This window comes from Varanus komodoensis, unplaced genomic scaffold, assembly GCF_004798865.1.
Source record: "Varanus komodoensis strain SLA01 unplaced genomic scaffold, ASM479886v1 scaffold26, whole genome shotgun sequence".
In the NCBI taxonomy this organism is placed as follows: domain Eukaryota; kingdom Metazoa; phylum Chordata; class Lepidosauria; order Squamata; family Varanidae; genus Varanus; species Varanus komodoensis.
The window spans coordinates 15,179,562-15,202,081 of NW_025335684.1; the positions used below are offsets into that span (position 1 = coordinate 15,179,562).

Consider the following 22,520-nt stretch of genomic DNA (forward strand, 5'->3'; position numbering starts at 1 on the left):
CACGGAAGCCAGGGAATTTAATTCGCAAATACCACAATTCTGACAATATCGTCAAAATAAAAAGGTCTTCGCCTGGCGCCGAAAAACAAGTAAAGGCGATAAATAAATAAAACAGAAATTTCCTCATTTCTGAGTTTGCAGTTTCGGAGAACTGGCTCAGCGCATGATATAATATTTCTGTTTTGCTAGCAGAAATAAATTATAAATACATAAATTTATTATAATGAATAATAATAAAAAATTGTTAGTAGCTGCTGAAAACCCAGCATGGATTTCTCACGCCTGGAACAAGTTGCATGGCTGGATTCGCACCCAGGACTGGGGAAGACAGACATGCAGGTTACAGAAGCACAGGCACATGGGGTCCCGGATCCGCGAGAGGAGAGGAAAAGGAAATTAATTTTTGCATATTTGGTGTGAAAATGACCCCACGGGTCCCACAGGTGAGGCTGTGACAGGTGAGGACCGCTGAAAGGACCATACCGGTCGGGGCAATGATGGAGGACCACAACATCCATTCGGCCGAGTGGCACATGGGACATGCTGGGATGTTTGGGGGGGCAGTGGGGGGGGGGTTGGGGGGGGCAGCTAGCATGGGGCTGGGTCTGCGGAGCCGGACAGGCCCGGCCGGTGGCTGGATGGGCAACCACTTGTGCATTTATTTAATTTAATTTAAAATTTTATTTATTTATTTATATCCATTTTTGCTTTATTTTATTTTATTTTTATTTATTTATTATTATTATTTTATTTTTTCCTTTATTATTTTGTTTATTTATTTTTGTTATTTTATTATTTGTTTATTTTATTGTTTATTTAGTTATAATTTAATTTAATTTAATTATTTATTTAGCATTTTTCTATGCCATCCCAGTTGCAAAAGCCTTGGGATGGCTTCCAACACTGAAAACACACCATCAATAATAATATCGAGTTGGGATGTTTCCAAATTTTATATGTATTCATTTTATAGGTATTTATTTACGACGTCGGAAGCCGTCCCGAGGCTTCTGCAAATTGGGACGGCATACAAAAATCCCAAATAAATAAATAGATTGCACATATAAATGTATGAAATATAAAATATTGTATTCACCCTGGCTATCGAAGGATAAAACCCATCAATGACATTAATGATTATTAAAATATTGCTTGAATAAAAAGGTCTTCTTTTTGGATCTATCTCCTGCCTTTTCCTACCAAGGGCTCAAGGCAGCTTGCATCCTTCTCCTCCTCCATCTTCTCCCCACAACAACCACCCTGCAAGGTGGGTTGGGCTGAGAGTCTGTGGCTGGCCCAGAGTCCCCCAGTTGCCTCCTTGGCCGGGTGGGGCCTCGAACCAGATCGCCCGAGTCCCAGCCCCAGGCTCTAACCACTAGACCGCCACTGCCTGCTGTGCATTTTTCCCGCAAATGGGGCTGGGAAGTGCCACTTGGTGCCACCAGGACGACATACTACGGGCATTATTGATTTTATTGTATATATTTATATGAAATTATAAAATTTATGTAATTGTATACAAATATAAAATACATAAAATTATAACATTTTATATATTTATATACAATTTATATAAAATTGTTTTATATCTTTATATATATTTATTTCCTTTAAAATAAAATAAATTTGGAACTATATTTTGTATCTTTATTCCTTTAAAATAAAATAAATTTGGAATTTCATTTTATAGATTTATCTATTTATTTTCTTAAAGATAAAATGAATTTGGAATTTTATTTTACAGATTTATCTATTTATTTTCTTAAAGATAAAATGAATTTGGAATTTTCTTTTATAGATTTTTTTAGATTTTATAGGTTTTTATAGATTTTTATAGATAGACTTTTATAGATTTTATAGATGTATAGACTTTTATAGATTTTATATATATATATTCATTTTCTTAAAGATAAAATAAATTTGGAATGTTATTTTATAGATTTATATATATATTTATTTTCTTAAAAATAAAATAAATTTGGAATTTTATTTTATAGATTTATCTATGTATTTATTTTCTTTAAAATAAATTTGGCATTTTTGACTGCCGCCCCATTTGCGGAAGCCTCGGGACGGCTTTTGGCGTAATTAATCAACAATATAGAAATAATACATATATTTATTTGTTATCTATTTATTTGGAATTCTTCTATGCTGCCCCATTTGCAAAGCCTCAGGGCGGCTTCCAAGACAAATATATGGCAATACAAATACTTAAAAAATTGGAAACATCCTGGCATAATATAAAATCAATCAATAAAATCAGCAATTAAAATAACATTTCAATAAAATCCGGATTACCCCTGACTGCAGAAGTTCACACTGATAAAAAATATTAAGAATTATTAAGATATTGTTGAAATAAAAAGGTCAGCCTGGCGCCGAAAAACAAGTAACAACGGCACCAGGCGGGTAAAAAGAGCGAGCTCAGCAAGTGAGCCCAGCTGCATGGGGCACACTGGCAGATGCAAAACTGCACAGGAGAAAACCCTATAGGGGAATGATGGGACTCGGAATCACCACATGGGGCATGTAGTGCCAGACATCTGAAAATGGTCTTGTGATTCTCCTTGTGCTGCTAGACCTGTACGTCAGTGGTGGATGATGGAAGGACTACAGTTCCCAAACTCTCTCAAACTTGCCATCGTCCCCGTACTATTTCAGCTTGCTTGTTCTTAAATCAAGTTAACCAGTTTAAATCAGGAAAACTCAACACTTTAATCACTTAATTAATAACTTTAATTATGTGTGCTATTTATATGGTTTATTTATTGTATGGGAGCCGTTCCCAAGGCTCAGGCGAACGGGACGGCATACAAAAACTCCAAATATATAAATAAGTAAGTAAGTAAGTTAGTTAGTTAAAATGATGTTCACGTAAATAAATAAATGCTCACATAAGGGGTCTCCTGGGACATCTAGTCTGACCCCGGCTCCGCTCAGAGGAACACAGAAAGAGAGCAAGGCGGAAGGGACCTCCGGGCATCTAGTCTGACCCCGGCTCCGCTCAGGGGAACATGGGGACAGAGGGAGGCGGAAGGGGCCTCTGGGTCATCTAGCCTGACCCCGGCTCTGCTCAGAGGAACATGGAAACAGAGCGAGGCAGGAGGGCCTCTGGGCTATCTAGTCTTATTTTGTTTAGGATTTATAATATTTGGTAAGCTGTCCGGAGACGACCATGATGGACAGCCTATAAATTTCCTAAATAAATAAATAAATAAACATTTGAGCGCTATTTTAAAGGCAATCCATTTTAATTGTACATGTATTTCTCTAATTTCTTTTAAATATGTTGGATTTATGCTAAGTTCGGGGCATAGTTAATTGATTTGGTTTCCAATTTATGATATTCTGTATGCCGTCTGGAGACGACTGTGATGGACGGCCCAGAAATTTCCGGAATAAATAAATTAAGAAATAAATTCCTAAATAGGTAAATTTATGTTGTGAGGCGCCCCGAGGCTTCGGCGAATGGGGAGGCATAGAAATGTTTTAATTAATAAATAAATAAATAAATAAATAAATGCCCTAAATAAACACATAAATAAATGTCCTAAAGAAATAAATACATAAATAAATTTCCTAAAAAAATAAATAGACCAGTTTCCTAAATAAATAAATAAATAAATAAATAGGCAATGATGGACGGTCGAGAAGCTGCCTAAATGAATCAATAAATTTCCTGAATTGATAAATTTCCTGAATAAATTGATAAATTTCCTAAATAAATCCATACATTGCCAAAATAAATAATACATAAATCAATTTCCAAAATAAATCAATAAATTGCATAAATCAACCAATAGATCTCCTATATAAAAAATAAATTTCCTAAAGTAAATCAAGAACATGCCAAAATAAATTAATTTCCTAAATAAATTGATAAATTTCCTAAATCAAAAAATTTCCTAAATAAATAAAAAAAAATCCTAATGGAATCGATAAATGTTCTAAGTGAATCGATCAATTGCCAAAATGAATCAATCCATAAATCAAGTTCTGAAATCAATTGATGAATTGCATCAATCAATCAATTTCCTAATTAAATCAATACATTGCCAAAATCAATTTCCTAAATAAAGCAATAAATTTCCGAACAGAATCGATCACTGTGCAAAAGGAATTCATCAATTGCCAAAATAAATCAATGCGTACATCAATCTGTGAAATAGACCGACGAGAGAACCCAGCTGTCCCCGCACTGTGCTGGCGGCTGCTCCGGGCCGCGCGGTGCACCCAGAGAGCATCCGGAGGGGCCCCTGACCCCACATCCCCGTCCCTCCCAAGCGAGGGAGGGAGCCGCTGCAGGGAAAGCCCCGTGCCCGCCAGGGCTACGGGGGCGAATGGGCCCCGGGGCAAATGGGCACTCTGCACGCACACAGGAACACACCTGCCGGACGAGGAGGTCCCCGATGTGGCGGATGAGGTAGTTGCAGGCGCTGCCAGCCTCACGGGACTCCATGCGGCGCAGCTTCAACTGGGAGAGGAACTCCTCGTGCAGGCCCAGGAGATCCTCAGCGCAGGGGAAGAGAAGCTGCAGGGTGGCGCTGCTGAAGTGCAGGGCTTCGCGCATGGCCTGTGCGTACACCTTCAGCAGGATCTTCAGGGTGCGGACGTGGTGCACCTCGGTGCGAATCAGCTCTGCGGGGCAGGGGGAGGGAGCGTCAGCTTTGGGGCCGCTCGGAGCGGGGCCGGGGTCAGACTAGATGATCTTGGAGGTCCCTTCTGCCTCGCTCGGTTCCCATGTTCCTCTGAACAGAACTGGGGTCAGACTAGATGATCTTGGAGGTTGCTTCTGCCTCCCTCTGTTCCCATGTTCCTCTGAGCAGAGCTAGGGTCAGACTAGATGACCCAGAAGCCCCTTCCGCCTCACTCGGTTCCCATGTTCCCCTGAGCAGAGCTGGGGTCAGACTAGATGGCCCGGAGGCCCCTTCCGCCACGCTCTTTTCCCATGTTCCCCTGAGCAGAGCCGGGGTCAGACTAGATGGCCCGGAGACCCCTTCCGCCTCCCTCTGTTCCCATGTTCCTCTGAGCGGAGCCGGGGTCAGACTAGATGGCCCGGAGGCCCCTCAAGCCTCACTCTGTTTCTCAGCTTCTCCGTGCCAGCCCGGCCGGCGTGGGCGTCCCAGGGGGGGCCCGGCACGGGGTCCGAGGGGTGTCCGGGTGGCCCTACCGTAGATGACCTCCTGCCGCCGGACCGTCTCCTTGTCCTGCCTCGCCATGTACTGCTGCTCCACGGCCAGGCTCCAGGAGTGCGCCCTGAATTCCCGCGCGTCCGCCTCCAGCTCATTCCACAGGGCGGACAGGTAGCCATCTGGGGGGGATGAGATGGGGTCCGTGACTCATGCACCCATGTGCCCCAGCTGGGCGTGCCGCCTCCAGGGGCGTTGCCCACCCCCTCCATCCCTCCCGGCGGGGGAAAGGCTGCCCCGGGTTGTCGGGGCTTCGCAGTGCTTCCCCCACACAGAGTCTGGGGGCCCTGACGTGGAGCCGCCGCACGGGGCATGCCCTGCGAAGAAGCAGGATGATGGGAACTGCAATCTGCACCTCTGCGGACCCGTTTCTGCCCGCCCTGGGTGAGAATGGCCCGTGCCGGGGAAGGGGACCAAGGGGCGAGCCCTGGGCTGGGCAGAATGGGCAGAGCGCGCCGGATTCCCATCATCCTGAGCTCCGGCGGCATGCCTCTCCTTGCCACCCGAGCCATGTGGGCAATGGGGGTTGTGGCGGGCCGGCTGGGGCTGCTGGGTCGGGGTGGCCGCCCCGGGGCGGGCTCTGGACTCCGAGTCCAAACCGGGGGACGTCGCCTCCGTGCAGCTTCCAGGGGCAGAGTGGCCGCCTCCAGCAACATGTCCCATGCTCCATGTCGCCCGGTCCCTGGCCTACCTTGCAGGGCGGTCGTGGCAAGCACGGAAGGGAGGTCAGGACACGCCGTAGCCACCAGGGACCCCCCCCCGAGCGGCTGGGGAGCGGGGCGTATGGGTACCGCAACCTCCCCCGTGCACAGCACTGCAGCCCCAGCACCCCCAGCACCCAGTACCTTCCAGGAAGATAGACTCCGTCGTGGCTGCCGCATCCTCGGCACCAGGCCTCACCCGCAAGGGGCCGTCGCTGTCGTCCATGTCCACCCTGGGGAACCTAGATGGGGGCAGAAGGGCGAGAGGGTCGGGTCGGTGCTTGTCCCTGGGGCCGCCGGCGCCTGCGCATACAATGGAGGGCAAGCCTGCCTTGCCAGGACGCGTCTCAGTGGCTCTGTTTCTATGGCTGGAGCCGGGGTCAGACTAGATGGCCCGGAGACCCCTTCCGCCTCGCTCGGTTCCCATGTTCCCCTGAGCAGAGCCGGGGTCAGACTAGATGACCTTGGAGGCCCCTTCTGCCTCGCCCTGTTCCCATGTTCCCCTGAGCAGAGCTGGGGTCAGACTAGATGGCCTGGAGGCCCCTTCCGCCTCCCTCTGTGCCCATGTTCCCCTGAGCAGAGCTGGGGTCAGACTAGATGCCCGGAGACCCCTTCTGCCTCGCTCTCTTTCTATGTTCCCCTGAGCAGAGCTGGGGTCAGACTAGATGGCCCGGAGGCCCCTTCTGCCTCGCTCTCTTTCTATGTTCCCCTGAGCAGAGCTGGGGTCAGACTAGATGGCCCGGGGACCCCTTCTGCCTCGCTCTGTTCCCATGTTCCTCTGGCAGAGCCGGGGTCTGACTAGATGGCCCGGAGACCCCTTCTGCCTCGCTATGTTCCCATGTTCCTCTGGCAGAGCCGGGGTCAGACTAGAACGCCCGGAGACCCCTTCCGCCTCCCTCTGTGCCCATGTTCCCCTGAGCAGAGCTGGGGTCAGACTAGATGCCCGGAGGCCCCTTCCGCCTTGCTCGGTTCCCATGTTTCTCTGAGAGGAGCCGGGGTCAGACTAGATGGCCCAGAGTTCCCTTGTGCTTCGCTCTGTGTCTATGATTCTCTGAGCGGAGCCGGGGTCAGACTAGATGACCTTGGAGGCCCCTTCTGCTTCGCTCTGTGTCTATGTTTCTCTGAGCAGAGCCTGGGTCAGACTAGATGCCCGGAGGCTCCTTCCGCCTTGCTCTCTTTCTATGTTCCCCTGAGCAGAGCCGGGGTCAGACTAGATGGCCCGGAGGCCCCTTCTGCCTCGCTCTGTGCCCATGTTCCCCTGAGCAGAGCCGGGGTCAGACTAGATGGCCCGGAGACCCCTTCTGCCTCGCTCTGTGCCCATGTTCCTCTGAGCAGCGCCGGGGTCAGACTAGATGGCCCAGAGGCCCCTTCTGCCTCCCTCTGTGCCCATGTTCCTCTGAGCAGAGCCGGGGTCAGACTAGATGGCCCGGATGACCCTTCTGCCTCACTCTGTTCCCATGTTCCTCTGGCAGAGCCGCGGTCAGACTAGATGACCCAGAGGCCCCTTCTGCCTCGCTCTGTTTCTATGTTTCTCTGAGTAGAGCCGGGGTCAACATCTAAAGATTAATTGTTAAAATAATAAAATAAAATCAAAACCTAAAATGTGTAAAACATTGTTAAAATAAGTAAATCAAATCCTAAAAAATTATTTATATATATTATATATAGTATCTATAATACATGATATATATTATATACCATAGCACTAAATGCAGATTTTACTAAGCATATTTTATTATAATATGCTTACATTATACTTTTGTTTATATATTATATATAGCATCTATATTAAATAGATATATATATATATCATAGTTCTAAAATCACATTTTATTAAGCACATTTTAAGCATGCTATATAATATATATCTCTATGTATATATAGTATATATAATAGCACTAAAAGCACATTGTATTAAGCATACTTTATTAAACACATTAATTATAACATAACATAATTACATTATACTTCTATTTATATATTTTAGATAGAGCACCTATATTATATATATAATATGTATCATACCACTACATGCACATTTTATCAGGCACATGCTATTATATTATAATTACATTATATTTTTATTTATTCATTATATATAGCACCTATACTATATATATAGATATATATTATATATCATAGCACTAAAAGCAATTTTATTAAGCATATACTATTATAATATTATAGTTACATTACAATTTTATTCATTTCAGATATAGCTCCTATGCTATATATATATTTTATATGATAGCATTAAAAGCACATTCTATTAAGCACATGCTACTACAATATTATAATTATAATTTTATTTATATATTATATATAAAACACCTATACTATATATAGTTACATATATTATATATCATAGCACTAAAAGCATCTTTTATTAAGCACATGCTATTATAATTACATTAGTTTTATTTATATGTATTATATATAGCACGTATGCTCTCTCTCTCGCGCTCTCTCTCTCTCTATATATATACATATATATATAGTATTTATCATAGCACTAAAAGCAATTTTATTAAGCACATGCTATTAATTACATTATAATTTATTTATTCATTATTATATATAGCACCTATACTATATGTATAGATATATATTATATATCATAGCACAAAAAGCCCATTTTATTAAGCACATGCTATTACAATAATTATACATACAATATGTACTACTTTCTATATAATTAGATATTACGTTTGTGATAATAAACATTGTAATATTCTGCTGTCGATCATGGGGCTTTTCTCGGGTCATCGAAGCCGTGTCCCCAGACGAGGACCGGGACCTGCCACCCCGACCCACGCTTTGGGGGGGCCCCGCCGGCCCGCCCCCAGCCCCAGTCCACCCGGACCCCCGTGGCAGCCACTCAACCCACCTGACCTTCCGCACGGCCCCAGCGGAGGCGGCGCTCAGCAGTGCGGTCCTCGGTGGCGGCGCAGTCCTCTTCTGCCGGTTGCCATTGGGGCCCGGTGACACTCGGCGGGGGTGCTCCTTGTGGCCGCGGGCTGTGGGGGAGGAGGCGGTGATGGGGTCGGCCACCGGGGTGCCGGACTGGGTCCCCCGGCCCCCCAAGGGGGGGCCGAGGACCGCCACGGGGTCACCAGCATGGCCGCCCTGCTTGGTGCGAGGGGATCCGGGGGCACCTTTGGGCTACCGGTGGGGGGAGCCCAGGGCCCAGCGGCCACCCACACAGGGACACCCCACCTGCGCGGCTGAGCCGGGCCTTCCCCTGCAGGGGGGTTGGGTGGCCATGGAGGGGCCCTGGGGGGGCTGCTGGCTGTGGGGCAGGAGGGGGTCCAGAGATACCTGTGGGCTAGCAATACATGTATGCGGCCACTGCGCTAGGGCTGGGAGAAAGAGGAGGAGGAGGAAGAGGAGGAAGGCTCCGCCACCAGCACTCGACACGCCCCCTCTGGCCACCCATGGCCACCGAGTGCCGTCCTCGCCTCACCCTTCCCGGACGGGCGTGTGGCTGCTGGGGCGGTGCCGGGGTGACTGGGCTCAGGTGGCCACCGGGAGGTGCCCGTGGTGGCACATGGGCCATGGGGTAGCCACCACCGGTCCGGGTGGCTACGGCAAAGGGGGGGTTCCCCCCCCGAAATGGGGCTGCTGAAGCCAAGGACAGGGATGGGCAGGGGGCGGATCCGGGTGCCTGGTGCCCATGTTCCCCAGCCCACCCCCAGGCACCCCAAGCCTTGGCCGGCACCCCCGGGTGATGGGCCTCGGAGTGCTGCAGAAGAGCTGCCGATCCGTTGACCGGTCTTCAGACACCCCCCACTTGCAGGCCTCTGACGCCTGGCCCGGGTGGCCCCGCGGGGCGGAGGGCGGGGAGGGAAGGACCGCCCCCAGTGGGATGGTCCTCGGCAGGGAGGACACCCCGGGCACACTTGGTACGCACCTGGAGCCGGGCTCCGGAGGTGGCTAGTTTGCGGGCCGGCGGGCAACGGGCGCGGCAGATCCCTGTGCTGCGAGAGAGGAGACATGGGGGCCGGTTGGAGGGTGTGGGACCCCCAGCCGAGCCCTACACCCCCCTGGCCCGCTTTCAGCCCCCCCGGAAAACCCTGGGCCACCCCGCACCCCGGAGCCGAGCCGGCGGGGGCCGCCTGGACCCTAGGCATGGACGCTGTGGCCCGGGGCACGACCCCCAGCCAGGGGGGCTGACGCGGCCCCCCACCGCCCCCAAGGGACCACCGCTCTGCAACCCATGGATCCCGTTTGGGGTGTCCCCGAAGCGTCCCCGCCATCGGAAGGGGTACAGGCAGCGGGTCCGGAGTCCGGGCCCCATTCACCCCAGGGAATGCCCCAGGGGCTTCCCCCGTGGCTGGCTTGGACTACCTGCCCCGGGGCAACTGCTCAGGGATGGGGGAGGGGCAGGGGGCAAATCTGGGGCAGAGGCCTACCTTGGATCGGGGGCTTCGGCTTGCAGGCGAGGGAGCCTTGTGGGGTCTGGGGGGGTTGGAACCACAATCTGGGGAGAGGGAAACAAGAGGGGGCCGGTTGGACCTGCGCGCGGCCTCACTGAGGACTAGAAACTCTGGCAGGCTGCTGGGAAGCCCGGCCAGCGGGCGGAGGATGCCATCCGGAAAACCATGGTGCAAAGCTTCGTTGCCAAAGGCCGACACTGCCGTATTGTCCCATCAATACAGCGCCCCAGCGTATGGGACGCCCCTCACTTTTCTCCCCCGAAATTCAGAATTTGAACACTAAATAGAAGACATTTTGATGTAGTGCTTGGGTAACGTTAACATAGCAGAGCGATGATATTCTGCCTCACATGTAGCTCAGAAAATAACTTTGTTCGGCCTCTATTGCTCGCGAGGTCAGACTAGATGACCTTGGAGGATCCTGCTGCCTTGCTCTGTGCCTATGTGTCTCTGAGCAGAGCCAGGGTCAGACTAGATGGCCCAGAGACCCCTTCCGCCTCCCTCTGTTCCCATGTTCCCCTGAGCAGAGCCGGGGTCATACTAGATGGCCCGAAGACCCCTTCCGCCTCGCTCTGTTCCCATGTTCCTCTGGCAGAGCCGGGGTCAGACTAGATGGCCCGGAGGCCCCTTCCGCCTCCCTCTGTGCCCATGTTCCTCTGAGCAGAGCCGGGGTCTGACTAGATGGCCCAGAGTCCCTTCTGCCTCCCTCTGTGCCCATGTTCCTCTGAGCAGAGCCGGGGTCTGACTAGATGGCCCGGAGACCCCTTCCGCCTCGCTCTGTTCCCATGTTCCTCTGGCAGAGCTGGGGTCAGACTAGATGGCCCGGAGGCCCCTTCCGCCTCCCTCTGTGCCCATGTTCCTCTGAGCAGAGCCGGGGTCAGACTAGATGGCCCAGAGTCCCCTTCTGCCTAGCTCTGGGTCTATGCTTCCCTGAGCGGATCAGCTAGAGCCAGCCCCACCAAGACACTAGGGCCCCACACCAGGAAAGCAGGCTGGGGTTGTTTGGATGCCCCTCAAACCGCGGGGACCCTGGGAGGCCCCCCACAGCCTCGCAAGGCTGGAATGGGGGGACGTTCCCCTTTACAGGCTTGAATGGCTGACGGAGGTTGTCCTCATCGCTCCATCGCGAGCCCACTTCCTCCAGGCCCTGCCGTCCCCCATCAGCCCTGGAGGCCACCCAGCCCCTCGCCCACCGCCCCAGGGACCCCGTCCAGCCGCCTCCTCCTCTGCCAGCCCTGCGTCTTTTGCCCCGATTCGTTCCCAGCATCCCCAGGGAGCCCTTCCTCCTCATTAGGTGGCCAAAGGATCTGAGCTTCAGCTTCAGGATCCAGCCTTCTAAGGAGCAGTCAGGGTTGATCTCCTCCAAGATCTCAGACTGGCTGGTTGGATCTCCACGGAGGTCCATCTTCAGGATCTGGCCTTCTAGAGAGCAGCGGGGGTGATCTCCCCCAAGATCTAAGACTGGCTGGTTGGATCTCCATTGAGGTCCATCTTCAGATCTGGCCTTCTAGAGAGCAGTCAGGGTTGATCTCCTCTAGGACTGACTGGGTTGATCTCCTAGAGGTCCTAGGGACTTTCAGGAGTCTCCTCCAGCCCCACAATCCAAAGGCCTCAGTTGTTCCTTCTCTTCAGGTGGCCAAAGTATCTGAGCTTTTCCATACCTGACCTTCTAAAGGGCTGCTCTCTTTTAGGTTGACTGGATGGACCTCTTTGCAGTCCAAGGGAGGAGTCTTCCTGGCACCACATTCCAAAGGAAACAGAGAATCAGAGCGAGGCAGAAGGGGTCTCCTGGGCCATCTAGTCTGACCTTGGCTCCGCTCAGGGAAACACAGAAACCGAGTGAGGCAGAAGGGGCCTCCGGGGCATCTAGTCTGACCCACGGCAACAGACACTGGCAAATAAGGACATCGCAAGAAGAACCCAGCTCGGAGTTTTAAGCGAGTGGCATGGGGTTTTCTTCTCTGTCGCAGGGGGGTCAAAAGGGCTTCTGACGGATGGGGGGGCACACTATGGGATGGAGCTCCTGCCAAGTTCCCCTCCACTGGGCGGCTGGTAGATGCACGGGAACACACAAGCAACACAAACACACCACGGATGCAACTTTTGCTGCAGCTCTAGATTCATGGGAACACACAAGCAACACAAACACACAACGGATGCTTCTTCACCTGTGGAAGAGACCCTGCCATGCAGCTCCAGGTCCACAGGAACACAAAAGCAACGCAAACACACAAGGGACACTGCCCCACCCGCGAGAGAGACCCTGCTGTCCAACTGCAGATGCACGGGAATGCGCAAGCAACGCAAACACACAATGGATGCTGCTTCTCCTGAGAGAGATTGTGCTATCCAGGTCTAGATGCTACTCATGCACGGCCCGGGCAGTTCTCAGGGGCAGCGGCTCACGACAGCAATGTATTACCCGCACAGCCCGCACTGTCAGCAGCAGCAACTCTCTGAAGGCCAGCTGCTGCTGAAGACAAGCAGCTGGGGCCACAGAGCTTAGAAGCAGCTCCCCCACAGGGCCTAGTCGACCTTGCCTCCAGCTCAGCTAACAGCTGCTGGTTCTTCCCTGTTCCAGCTTTCAGTTTCTCCAGCTAAAGTCACATGAGCAACAATCCAGGTAGATAAGGTTGGAACTCTGTGCTGATGGTGGGGGGGACCCGGAAAACAACGCCAAGCAGGCAGCTTAGACAGCAAGTGTGCTTTCTTAGTACGATGGGAAGAAACGGTACTTTCCAAAATATAAAAACTGGATTAAAAACGTACCTTGGTTCTTTTCAGCCCAGGAGGCACTGAGTGGTGGATGCTGAAGGAAGGCTTTTGGCTCACCCAACCCAAGACTGCCTCCAGTGCAGCAGGCAAAAACACGAGAGGGGCCACGCCTGCCACAGTTTGCACCCGTTGCCAGCCTGTCACCCACAGATTTGTGTCAAACTCATGTATGGCTCTGGACCAGAAGGAAGGCTGAGCGCCGAAGGACTGAGGCCTTTGGACTGTGGTGCTGGAGGAGACTCTGCGAGTCCCTTGGACCGCAAGGCGATCAAACCGTTCAGTCCTGGAGGAGATCAACCCTGACTGCTCTTCAGAAGGCAGGATCCTGAAGAGGAAGCTCAGATCCTCTGGCCACCGAATGAGGAGGAGGGACTCCCCGGGGATGCTGGGAACAATCGGGGTCAACAGGAGAAGGGGACGGCAGAGGGTGGTCCCCCAGTGACCCCATCCAGCCACCTCATTTAATGGTGGCTGGATGGGGTGGCTGGATGGGGTCCCTGGGGCGGTGGGTGAAGGGCTGGGTGGCCTCCGGGGAAGGCGGGGGACAGCAGGGCCTGGGGGAACGTTGTCCGTGGGATCGCGAGGGGTCGGACGCGACTTCGCGACTAGCAGCAGCAACGTAAGGACTAGGAACTTGCATTCTCTTCAAATACAAGGCCAACTGGAGGCGGCCAGCCTGCCACTCCGCGGAAGGAGCCCCTCCTCGCCCGCCCGCGGGGAACGGGCAGAGGCCGCAACCAACCTGAGCCACCAGGGGGCGCCCGGCAGCTTCTCCGGGTGCCGCCTGCCCTCCGGGGCCGCTGCTTCCGCCGGCGCCCGAGCAGCGGCCACGCGGCCCCGTCCTCCGGAAGAAGCGCCGACGCGAGAACCGTCCCCGCCGCCGCCGCCGCCCACGAAGAGGGCGCTTCCCGCTGAGCCAGGCCCGCCTCGCGAGATCGGCCGCAGTTCCCGCGCGAGCAAGCGCGAGGCCGCCCTTCTCGCGAGACGTGGAGCGCGAGGCCTCCTCCCAGCGGAGCGGGCTGAGATAGCGCGAGGGCGCCGCGCTTGGGTCTCGCGCCGTGGGGCAGGACCTGCGTCATCGCGCCCGTTGCCCGGAGACCGCGTCGCCTAGGCGACCGGTGCCGCCCCCCTCGTGCGCCGCGCAGCCGGCCGACCCCGCAGGGCCGTTGTGCGGCGAGCTGGAGCGCGGCGGAGGCGGGATGACGGAAGCCGCTCGGCGTCCGTGGCAAGCAAGCGCGAAGCCGAGCGAGCGAAGGGACGCGCGCGTGCAACGCGCAATTGCACGAGGTCCGCCGCAACGTTAAAATTTCCCAATTACAACTTAATAAAGGCGCCATTAACAGCAAAACGTTTCCCCACGAAAGAACGTGGAGCTCGCGTAATCGTTCTCGCCTGGAAAGGGAGACCTTGCCCTGCGCGTTCAAGAGAGAGATGCATTTCTCATGCACGCTCCGTCTGCACCAACAGGACTGTACTGAGTGTGTTTGCTCGCCATTTTCCCGATGTTTATACACTTAAAGCCAAATCCTGTGCATGCTGCATGCAGTCAAGGTAGGTAGGGATGCAGAGCTGCTAACTTCCAATTAGATGTGTGGACAAGCCCCCTTTGCTTTGCTCGCCCTTCTGTGCGCTCATCCAGAAGAGGGGCTGGCGCAGCGGGGCTGGGATGCAGGTGGAGCGGGGTGCGCACAAGCATGCATGGATGAGCCCCAGCCGGGCTGGGAGGGCGCTACTCACGCAAGCACTGCGGCCCCGTCTGGCTGGACAGGGTCTTGCCACAGATGGAGCAGCAGCGGATGTGGCTGCCGAAGGCCCCCGGTGCCAGCACATGCCCATGCGGTCCGCGCTTGCCCGCCTCCGTCTCCCCAGCCTCTGTGTGCTGCTCTTTGGTCTTACCCTGAAAGAGAAAACAGGCAGCTTCCTAGATCCTTGCTTCAGAACCACAAGCTCTGATAATCTTCCTCGTCAGGGAAGGGGCCACAGCTGAGTGGCAGGACATTACTTTGCATGGCAAGGTTCCCCAGACTGGACCCCAACAGCATCTCCAGGAAGGCATCTGGCCAGAACCCCTGGAAGCTGGTGCTGTTCACCATATAATCCCTGTCACGTTGCTATTTTCATCAGCCCTCTGTGCAGAATCTCATGAGCACTTGGCCTTTCAGGGAAGGACTATAGCTCGCTGGCAGAGGCAGGTCTGTCCATGAGGGGGGTGCCAGGTGCCAGCTGGGTGGGTGCCAGGGCCAGCTGGACAGGCAGGGGTATAGGGGGCCAGGTCTCACCTTGTCTTTCTGCCATGATCCAGTGACACGGCTGCGAAGATTGCTCAGGCGGCGTTTCACCTTTGCCCCTCTGTCTCCTCTTTCATTTTTCTCATCGTCTTCAGGGCTGCGCCAAGAAAAGAACGAATGATAAATCTTACCAGAGTTGCTGGCATTCATTTCATGAGATATATTCTGCACCTCTCAGGTACAAAGTGCTCTCCAGCTGGAATAAGTGCATGGGACATTAAGCAGCCAAGGAAGAGCAGTGATGGCAAGTCAGTCCATATATAAGTGGATCTAAAAATTTGCAGTTGCTTAGGGGATGACACACCTCGAGAAACTGAACAGACCTAAAGGGGCTGAGAGACAGAAGCTGGATTTGACCGGTAAGAGAAGCACTGGAGTGGATTTCGTGCAGAGCCACCCAATGCGTGTTGCGCAAGGCACGGGGATAGCTCTGCTGCTCTCCCCTAGCAATGGCCCATGGGGCAGCCACCAGCCTGGGTGTGGCTTGAACAGCAGCATGGACATTAAGAGCAGCTTGACTGTTCCTCTGGGACTTCAGGGGTGGCTGCACTGCCAACAACTCCCACGGTGTGGCTGTTAGCCGGCCAGCCGCACAGGAACCCCAGGCAAGCGAAGGGGCACTCGGCACTGACCCCCCCTGGCCCGCAAGATCACTGGAGAAGGACCCTGCCCCCTGCAGGCTCGGTTATTCCTTCGGTGTCTTCTGGTGGCTGGAGGAAAGACCTTGTTGCAAGGGGGCTGCCGTGACCCCCAGGCTCAAGAGGAACAGGTCAGGTTTTGCTGGGCGTCACAGCCACCCTTGGGGGCACACAGTCCTTGGTTAGCACTGCAGCGGGGAAGCACATCAGACCGTAAGCATGGATGGGTCAGCTGGCCCCGGGTGCTCAAGAAATGAAATGGATGATTTAATTTATGGGTGGCTGAGAATTTCCTTCAATGCAGTCTCCCTGTGAATTCAGCAAAGCAGTGCTCCCCGTATTTGGGGTAAACGTTCAGACATGGGCTCAGCCCCCTGCGTATGCACTCCTGGCGCGGCGGAATGAGGGTTGCCAGGTCCCTGGGGGTAGGCCCTTCGTCTTTAGCAGCCGTGGGGCAGCCAGCCAGCTGTGGCCCTCCACCTTCTGAATTTGGCCGGGGCAGATGGGTGAGGGTTTTGCCACCGTTAATTTCTGACAAAAGTTTACTAATATTTGCGAAGCTGGCATGTTTGGGAAGAACTTGAGAAAGAGGAATCAACAGGTGAGCCAATCCCCAATTTTCACCAGCCTGGCCAGCTTAATGGGGTGCAGGCCATGGGGAAAGGCCCTACCCCAGCTCCTGTCCTGCGGGAGGGGGGGACAGCGGGAGGCCATGCCCAGGGCCCCATGACAGCAGCAGCACCGTGGGGAGGAGACGTACCGGTGGTCCCAGAGTGGTCCAGGCCCTGTGCCCCGGGCCGAGGGGTGAGAGGAAGGCTTATTGCAGTCCCCCAGCTTGTGCTGCTGAACTGCCTCTGCCCCCACCTCTCCTGCCCCTCTTCCAGAGCCCCAGCCCCTCCTTACCTGCCGGAGTGGGATTCCCATCCTGCCCAGCCAGCATGGCTCCTGCAGCCCAAACTTATGATGGGAATCGGGTTGCAGAAGACATTTCTCAGCCAGGGGCACCGGCACCTGGGTTTGTGCGAACAGAGGGGGTGGAAGGGCAAATAAAGCCGGCCAGCACGCCACATCTGGCACCCCCATCGCTAAAGACTCACCCGTGGTACTGTGTCAGCTCCTTCAGCACCTGTTGTACCATCAGCCTGTTGAAAGAAGAAATTACATCAGACGCTTTGGGAGACCCTGCAGGCAAGAACGGGGCCAGCGCTGGATGGCCCCACCCTGCCCCAGAAACTGTCCCAAGTCCTCAGACAAGGAGGCCCACACTTACTCTGGGGGGACAGGGTCCTTTCCTGGGATCTCCAGCACAGGCGGCACCGTTCCTGAAAGGCAAAACACCCCGAGTGGCAACTGGGACAGGGCTGACCCGCCACCCCCGGTGGGCCCGTCTCCCCCAGCAGGATGGTCTGCTTGTTGGTCAGGGAACTTGCTTGCCCAGCGAGAGGCGGGGCTGGCGATTGTGGCGCCTGGGCTTCATGATCCCGTGAGGAGGCCGATTCTTTTTCCTTCCCTGATGCTTTTGAGCATACAGGAGCTCCCCAAAACTACTTGGACAGTTTAGCTATGAGGTGTGTCTTCTCATGAAATGCACCCCCCCCCAGCTCCTCCTGCTTTCAGCCGAACTGTGCCGTCCCTTCAGGACCAGCTCTGCCCCCCACCCTGGTAATTCAGCCACTAAGCGTCGAGAAACGCACTCTTTCCCTAAGCCTCAGGCCTTTCTGGGCACTCCTGGGAGGGGAATCTTTCGCTGAGAGCAGCACCTGCCACAATGCTGGCACGACCTCCTCTTCCGCCACATGAGCCGCCGCTGGGTCTGGACCCATCAGCCTCAGCCATGCATCGATTGCGCTCCTCGGCTTCCCCACGGGCGAGATGATGGGACACAGACCTCGCAGGGCTCCGCTTGCGAGCGCAGAGGATACAGCCACCAACAAGAGCTACGCACCTACAGGGACAGGAAGCGAGACCTCCAGGCCAGGGGACTTCCAGGGGGAGCAGAAGCTGTCGCTGGGAGACGGAACAGATTTGGACCGTGGCCGCTTTCCGCCACCACCAAGCTCCTGCAAAGGGGAAGCTGTTGTCAGCACAGCCTTCCGCGGCCCTGGGGCATTCCCACTGAGAACGGGTGGCCGCCGGCACTGTTGGGGTGCCTCTCCCATCCGCCCTGGCTGAGGTGAGGGGTGGCAGGTGTTTGCCCCCGGGGGCCAATGCATCGCAGGCCATGCAGCCACCGGCTGGCTCCTCGCAGCGAGCGGTCGGCCGGAGGAATGATGTTCCAGCGGGCCGCCTCCTCCCATTCCCAGCGCACAGAAGCCGTGCCCTGCCGAGACTCGCCTCGTTGCCGGCCTCTGGCCCGAGGCCGAGGCCCATGGGCAAGGGCTCCAGCTCGGCTCCCACCCCCAGGGGGCCACTCCACATCTGGGGCAGAGGTGGCGGCGCATCCGCAGCGTGCTCTGCTTTTCCATCCTCCTGCTCTGTGTCACTCTCCAGTTCCGAGGCGTCCAGGCTGAGCCTGCGGGGTGAGAACGCTAGGTCAGAGACAAGCTGGGCTTTACAAGCTGGGGAGAAACTATTGTGTTATGGGCAGCTGCCGTTTGTCATTTTACTTTTTTGCAGTTAAATTGTTATCCTTCTCATGATAGGATGAGTCACTCTGAAAATTAATGCATTGAAAAAGGAAATGGGAAATGCTTAATTCAACTAACTTAAGTTTCTAGTCCACATGACTATGATAGTGTGTGGACAGTGACTGGCATTGCCTGAGAAATCCGAGAAGGGCGAGGGAGGTTGTGAAGACAATGGCAGATGGTCTCCTGCTATCAGCCGCCCTGTGGGAAGGAGCAGTATGGAGGGTTATATTTTAATATTGCTCACTTACACTTGTTGTAAGCAGCCAAAGATTTTGTGTCTTGGAAGGTGGCACTTAGAGAACCCCAAAGAACGTCACGCCATGGGGGGCCCCCACCCCTCCCACGACTCCGGCTCGCCGACATCTCGATTCTCTCCCCACGGAGAGCAGAGACAGCCCCAGAGTCCTCCCCACAGCCTGCCCCACTCGCCCTCCAGCAGAAGGCTGCGATTTTGGGGTGCGCGGGATGTGCAGGCCTTCTGCACATGCTCTGCTCTGGGCCTTCCTGCTTCCTGGCGGGGCCTCCGGGACACTCTGTGCCTGCTGGGCTTTGACAAAGAGCTGGCTGACAGAGATAATTTCCCCAGCACCTTATAAGGAGGATGGAGAATGGAGTTATAAATAGGGCCCCTCCTGGCCCAGCCGCAAAATCCGTATTGCCCTTGTGGGTTTGGCGATGGCGCAAAGAGAGCACCCACCTCTTGCGATCTTTATAGCTGCGGTTTTAACAAGTATGCCTCCTGCAGCCCCCCAGTTTCAAGGTGCAAACTGTGTTTTGATTCCCCGCCTTCTGGGGCAGGGGCTTGGGATGCGGCATGTGGATTTTAAGACGGCCCTCCTCCCCCTGCTGTGACAGGAGTTCTCCAAGCTCTCTCCTCCACTGGCCACCAGTGCCTTAATGGAGATCCGCGAGAGCGGTGGCGTCTAGGAAAGCAAAACGAGTTTTGCAAGACTGGAGCTTGCTAGAGCAAAGTCGGGCATCTTGCAAGGTAAGGCGAAGACAAGCCTCGCTGAGCGGGAGGACGTGGGCCTCGTTCTGCGACTGTCCCCACGTGCTCCGCATGTCAGTCCAGGCACGTCTGCTGGCTCTGGTCTGTCTCTCGCAGCCCGGTCTGGCTCGAACCCAGGCTGAGGCTCCGTCTATGGAAGCCACGGGAACACAAAGAGCAGGCTCACATGTAACCCTAAACCATGGTTTGATCGCAGCTGTCCCTGTAGTGCTGCATTCCAGGCATGCAGTGAGGCTCTATGTAACGAGGCGTTTTAGGAGTGTCTGGGCCACTTGGAGAGACGCACGGGGGCGCCCAGAGCACAAAAGAGGAAGCCGGCTCATCACAAAGCGTCCAAGAGAGCGGCTGTGCCCGCCCTGTCTTCTGGGCTGCCAGCTCTTCCACAAACACCACCAACAGGCAGGGCGTTCCGCAGAGAGGGAGCCACTGCAAAGGAGGCCCTGCGGATTCTCTTGGTGGTCCAGAGGCCTGGGAAAACCACTGGACGCCCCCAATGACACACATTCACACTTTTCAATCCTTGCAACAACCTGCCAGGTCGTCCGGAAGCATTTTTCCTGTCCAGCAGTTCAGCAAAGAGGGGAGCACGAATCCAGTGTTGTCTCAGACAACCTTGCAAGTTTGTGGCAGAGGCAAGATCTCCAACAGAGACCCTCCGCATGGAACCTCAGCCCAGAAGCCATCCCGAACCCCTGAGGGGAAGCTGTGTTGCAAGCATGCCCCCCGCCCTGGCCAGGTGGTCTCACCTGCGCTGCTTATCTGTTGGTGGCACGGGGATTTTCCAGCTGTACCACCGCGAGGTTGACGTGGACTGCACCAAACTCAGGAAGGGCTTCTCTGCTTCGGGCAACAGTCCGGGCTGTTCTTGGGCCAAGCCCCCTTGGCCCCCAGAGACGCAGGAGCAGGCACGGTCCCTGTCCAGGTAGTGGCATCCTGCTGCCTTGGGGCACGGCACAGAGGCGAGCACATCTTGGGATGTTGTGGGCCCGTCAAGCCCCAGGTCCTTGTAATACTCAGAGCCTTGGAGCTCAGCATCTATGGACAGCAGGTCCTCAGTGCTGCTGTAGGACACGCCTGGATCCGGAGAAGGAGAGGCATGCGCCTGCCAGAGAGCAGAGGGAAAGGCTGTCGCAGATCCGCTCACAACACACACCGCCCGATGCGGCGCAGCCTCTCGGTTTTGGTGACTGTGCCGGCAGGCCTGTGTGGGTCTCCCCAGGCTGCTGCCCTCCAGCGTGCCGGAGCACGACTCCCACGAGCCGCTCCTGGCTGGCCACATCCCCAGATCAGCCATGGAGTGAGAGGTTCCTCCAGGGAGGCCTGGGCGCGTCAGCCTCCCTCTCAGCCCCTCGGCGTCCACTCCCGGGGCAGCCAGACGAGCCCCCAGGGGCCCAGCAGCGCAGGCTTACCCTCTGCACCGCCATGCTGCCAAGGAAGACCTCATCCTCCGCGGTCAGTGGTGGTGACACGGCGTCTGGGCTGCCACAGCCCGAGGGGGGGCCAGCACGTGCCGCCGGCTTGCAGTCGGAACCTGGTGGAAGGAGCAGGCGGCCCGTGAGGGGCCCAGCCGACAGAGCCGGCAGCCTCCCCTGCCGGAAGGCGCCGGAAGGAGCCGCAGCGGAGCCCATGCCGGTGCTCCCTCCCTCAGCGGGGTCCGGCCGTACGAGCTGGGCCGCAGTGCCCCTCATCCGAGCTGAGGATGATGGTCGGGTGCTGCAGCCCCGTGCGCCTGGAGGCCCCCAAGTGGGGAAGGCTCCTCCAGGCGGGGCTGCACTGCGGCTCCTCCTGCTCGGCTGGTGCGGCTCGGCGGTGGCGCACTCGCTCAAAAGGCCAGCGTCGCATAGCCTCAGCGCCCACTGGGTGGTGGGCGGCGTTTCGCTTTGGCTGGGCATCCTTGACTGGGCCCTGGGATTCAGACTGAGCCTTCCTGGAGGGTTTCCCAAGGGAGCTGCCTCGAGATGCGGCTGCGTGACCAGGGCCTGAGGCCACCGGGCACAGAGCGCCTGCTCGGTTCATGCTGGGACTCGGTCACACCTTTGATGCAGGTCGGGTCGCGTGTGATGGACGCGAGGCCATCTGGGAATGGGCTTCTGCTGCGCACAGATGCGCCCTGGCACGTGTCTGGATCCTGGCCTGGGACACGGCACTGCCTGCTCCCCTGTCCCTCGGTCCTGCTCCTGACTGGTGTCCCGGGAGACCGGCTGCCCTTCGTGCCACCACACGCGGGACACTGGGAACTGCTTTTGCACTGCTGCACATGCGGGAAAACCCGAATGCGCGTAGGTTCGTGTTTCCCTGGAGTCACTCGGGTTCCCTACAGGCTAGCGGTTGGGTTGCACGGCCAAACAGAGACCATTCTGAGCCTGGGACGCTGACATGGGGCAGAGGGGCAGAGAGAATAGGGTGGCTGATGGATGTCGGAGCAGCTGCGACGGAGGACGGGTGGGAACTGCTTCAATCAAGCCATGCCCTGGCTCCCTTTGTGCCTCACCCCTGTGGCAAAGCCTGGCACACAGCTCCTTGCCACCCCAGGCCACGCCGCTGGTGGCACCCGGGCGCTGGAGCCCTGCTGGTCTTGCATCCTGAGTTGCCCCAGCCCCTCCAAAACCTCTGCATTCATGCACCCCGACCGGCGTGCTTCAGACACTCCAGCCTCAACACGTGATAAATCAGGCCCGTAAACTCTGGAACATGCTGTGCGCGCAGGAGAGGCTGCCGTGCCGAGAGGGGGAGCACCCCAGGCTGCAGGGAGACCATTTTAGGCAATGTGCAGGCCCTGTGGGGCGAGAACGCCCGCCTCACGCTCCCTTGCTGCTCTGGGCCGCCCGGGCAGCAGCAACATGCTTCCCGG

The 22,520-nt window shown here is 55.1% G+C and overlaps 1 protein-coding gene across 4 annotated transcripts in view; it reads right to left on the reverse strand.

Moving 5' to 3' along the window:
* The window catches only part of LOC123025166 (rho guanine nucleotide exchange factor 18-like), a 39,564-nt gene that overhangs the window by 11,366 nt on the left and 5,678 nt on the right, over window positions 1-22,520 (reverse strand). For 3 of the 4 annotated variants that reach the window (XM_044433681.1, XM_044433679.1, XM_044433678.1), the window contains exons 2-15: window positions 21,079-21,200; window positions 20,416-20,771; window positions 18,365-18,542; window positions 17,976-18,090; window positions 17,301-17,352; window positions 17,128-17,172; window positions 15,384-15,489; window positions 14,842-15,001; window positions 10,306-10,373; window positions 9,804-9,870; window positions 8,781-8,910; window positions 6,038-6,135; window positions 5,174-5,314; window positions 4,391-4,641 (exon numbers count right to left, since the gene is read on the reverse strand). In XM_044433681.1, the coding sequence (XP_044289616.1) occupies window positions 4,391-4,641; window positions 5,174-5,314; window positions 6,038-6,135; window positions 8,781-8,910; window positions 9,804-9,870; window positions 10,306-10,373; window positions 14,842-15,001; window positions 15,384-15,489; window positions 17,128-17,172; window positions 17,301-17,352; window positions 17,976-18,090; window positions 18,365-18,542; window positions 20,416-20,771; window positions 21,079-21,200 (1,889 nt within the window). Of the gene's footprint in view, window positions 1-4,390; window positions 4,642-5,173; window positions 5,315-6,037; window positions 6,136-8,780; window positions 8,911-9,803; window positions 9,871-10,305; window positions 10,375-14,841; window positions 15,002-15,383; window positions 15,490-17,127; window positions 17,173-17,300; window positions 17,353-17,975; window positions 18,091-18,364; window positions 18,543-20,415; window positions 20,772-21,078; window positions 21,201-22,520 lie in introns of all 4 variants that reach the window. The other variant, XM_044433680.1, reaches the window with a different exon arrangement.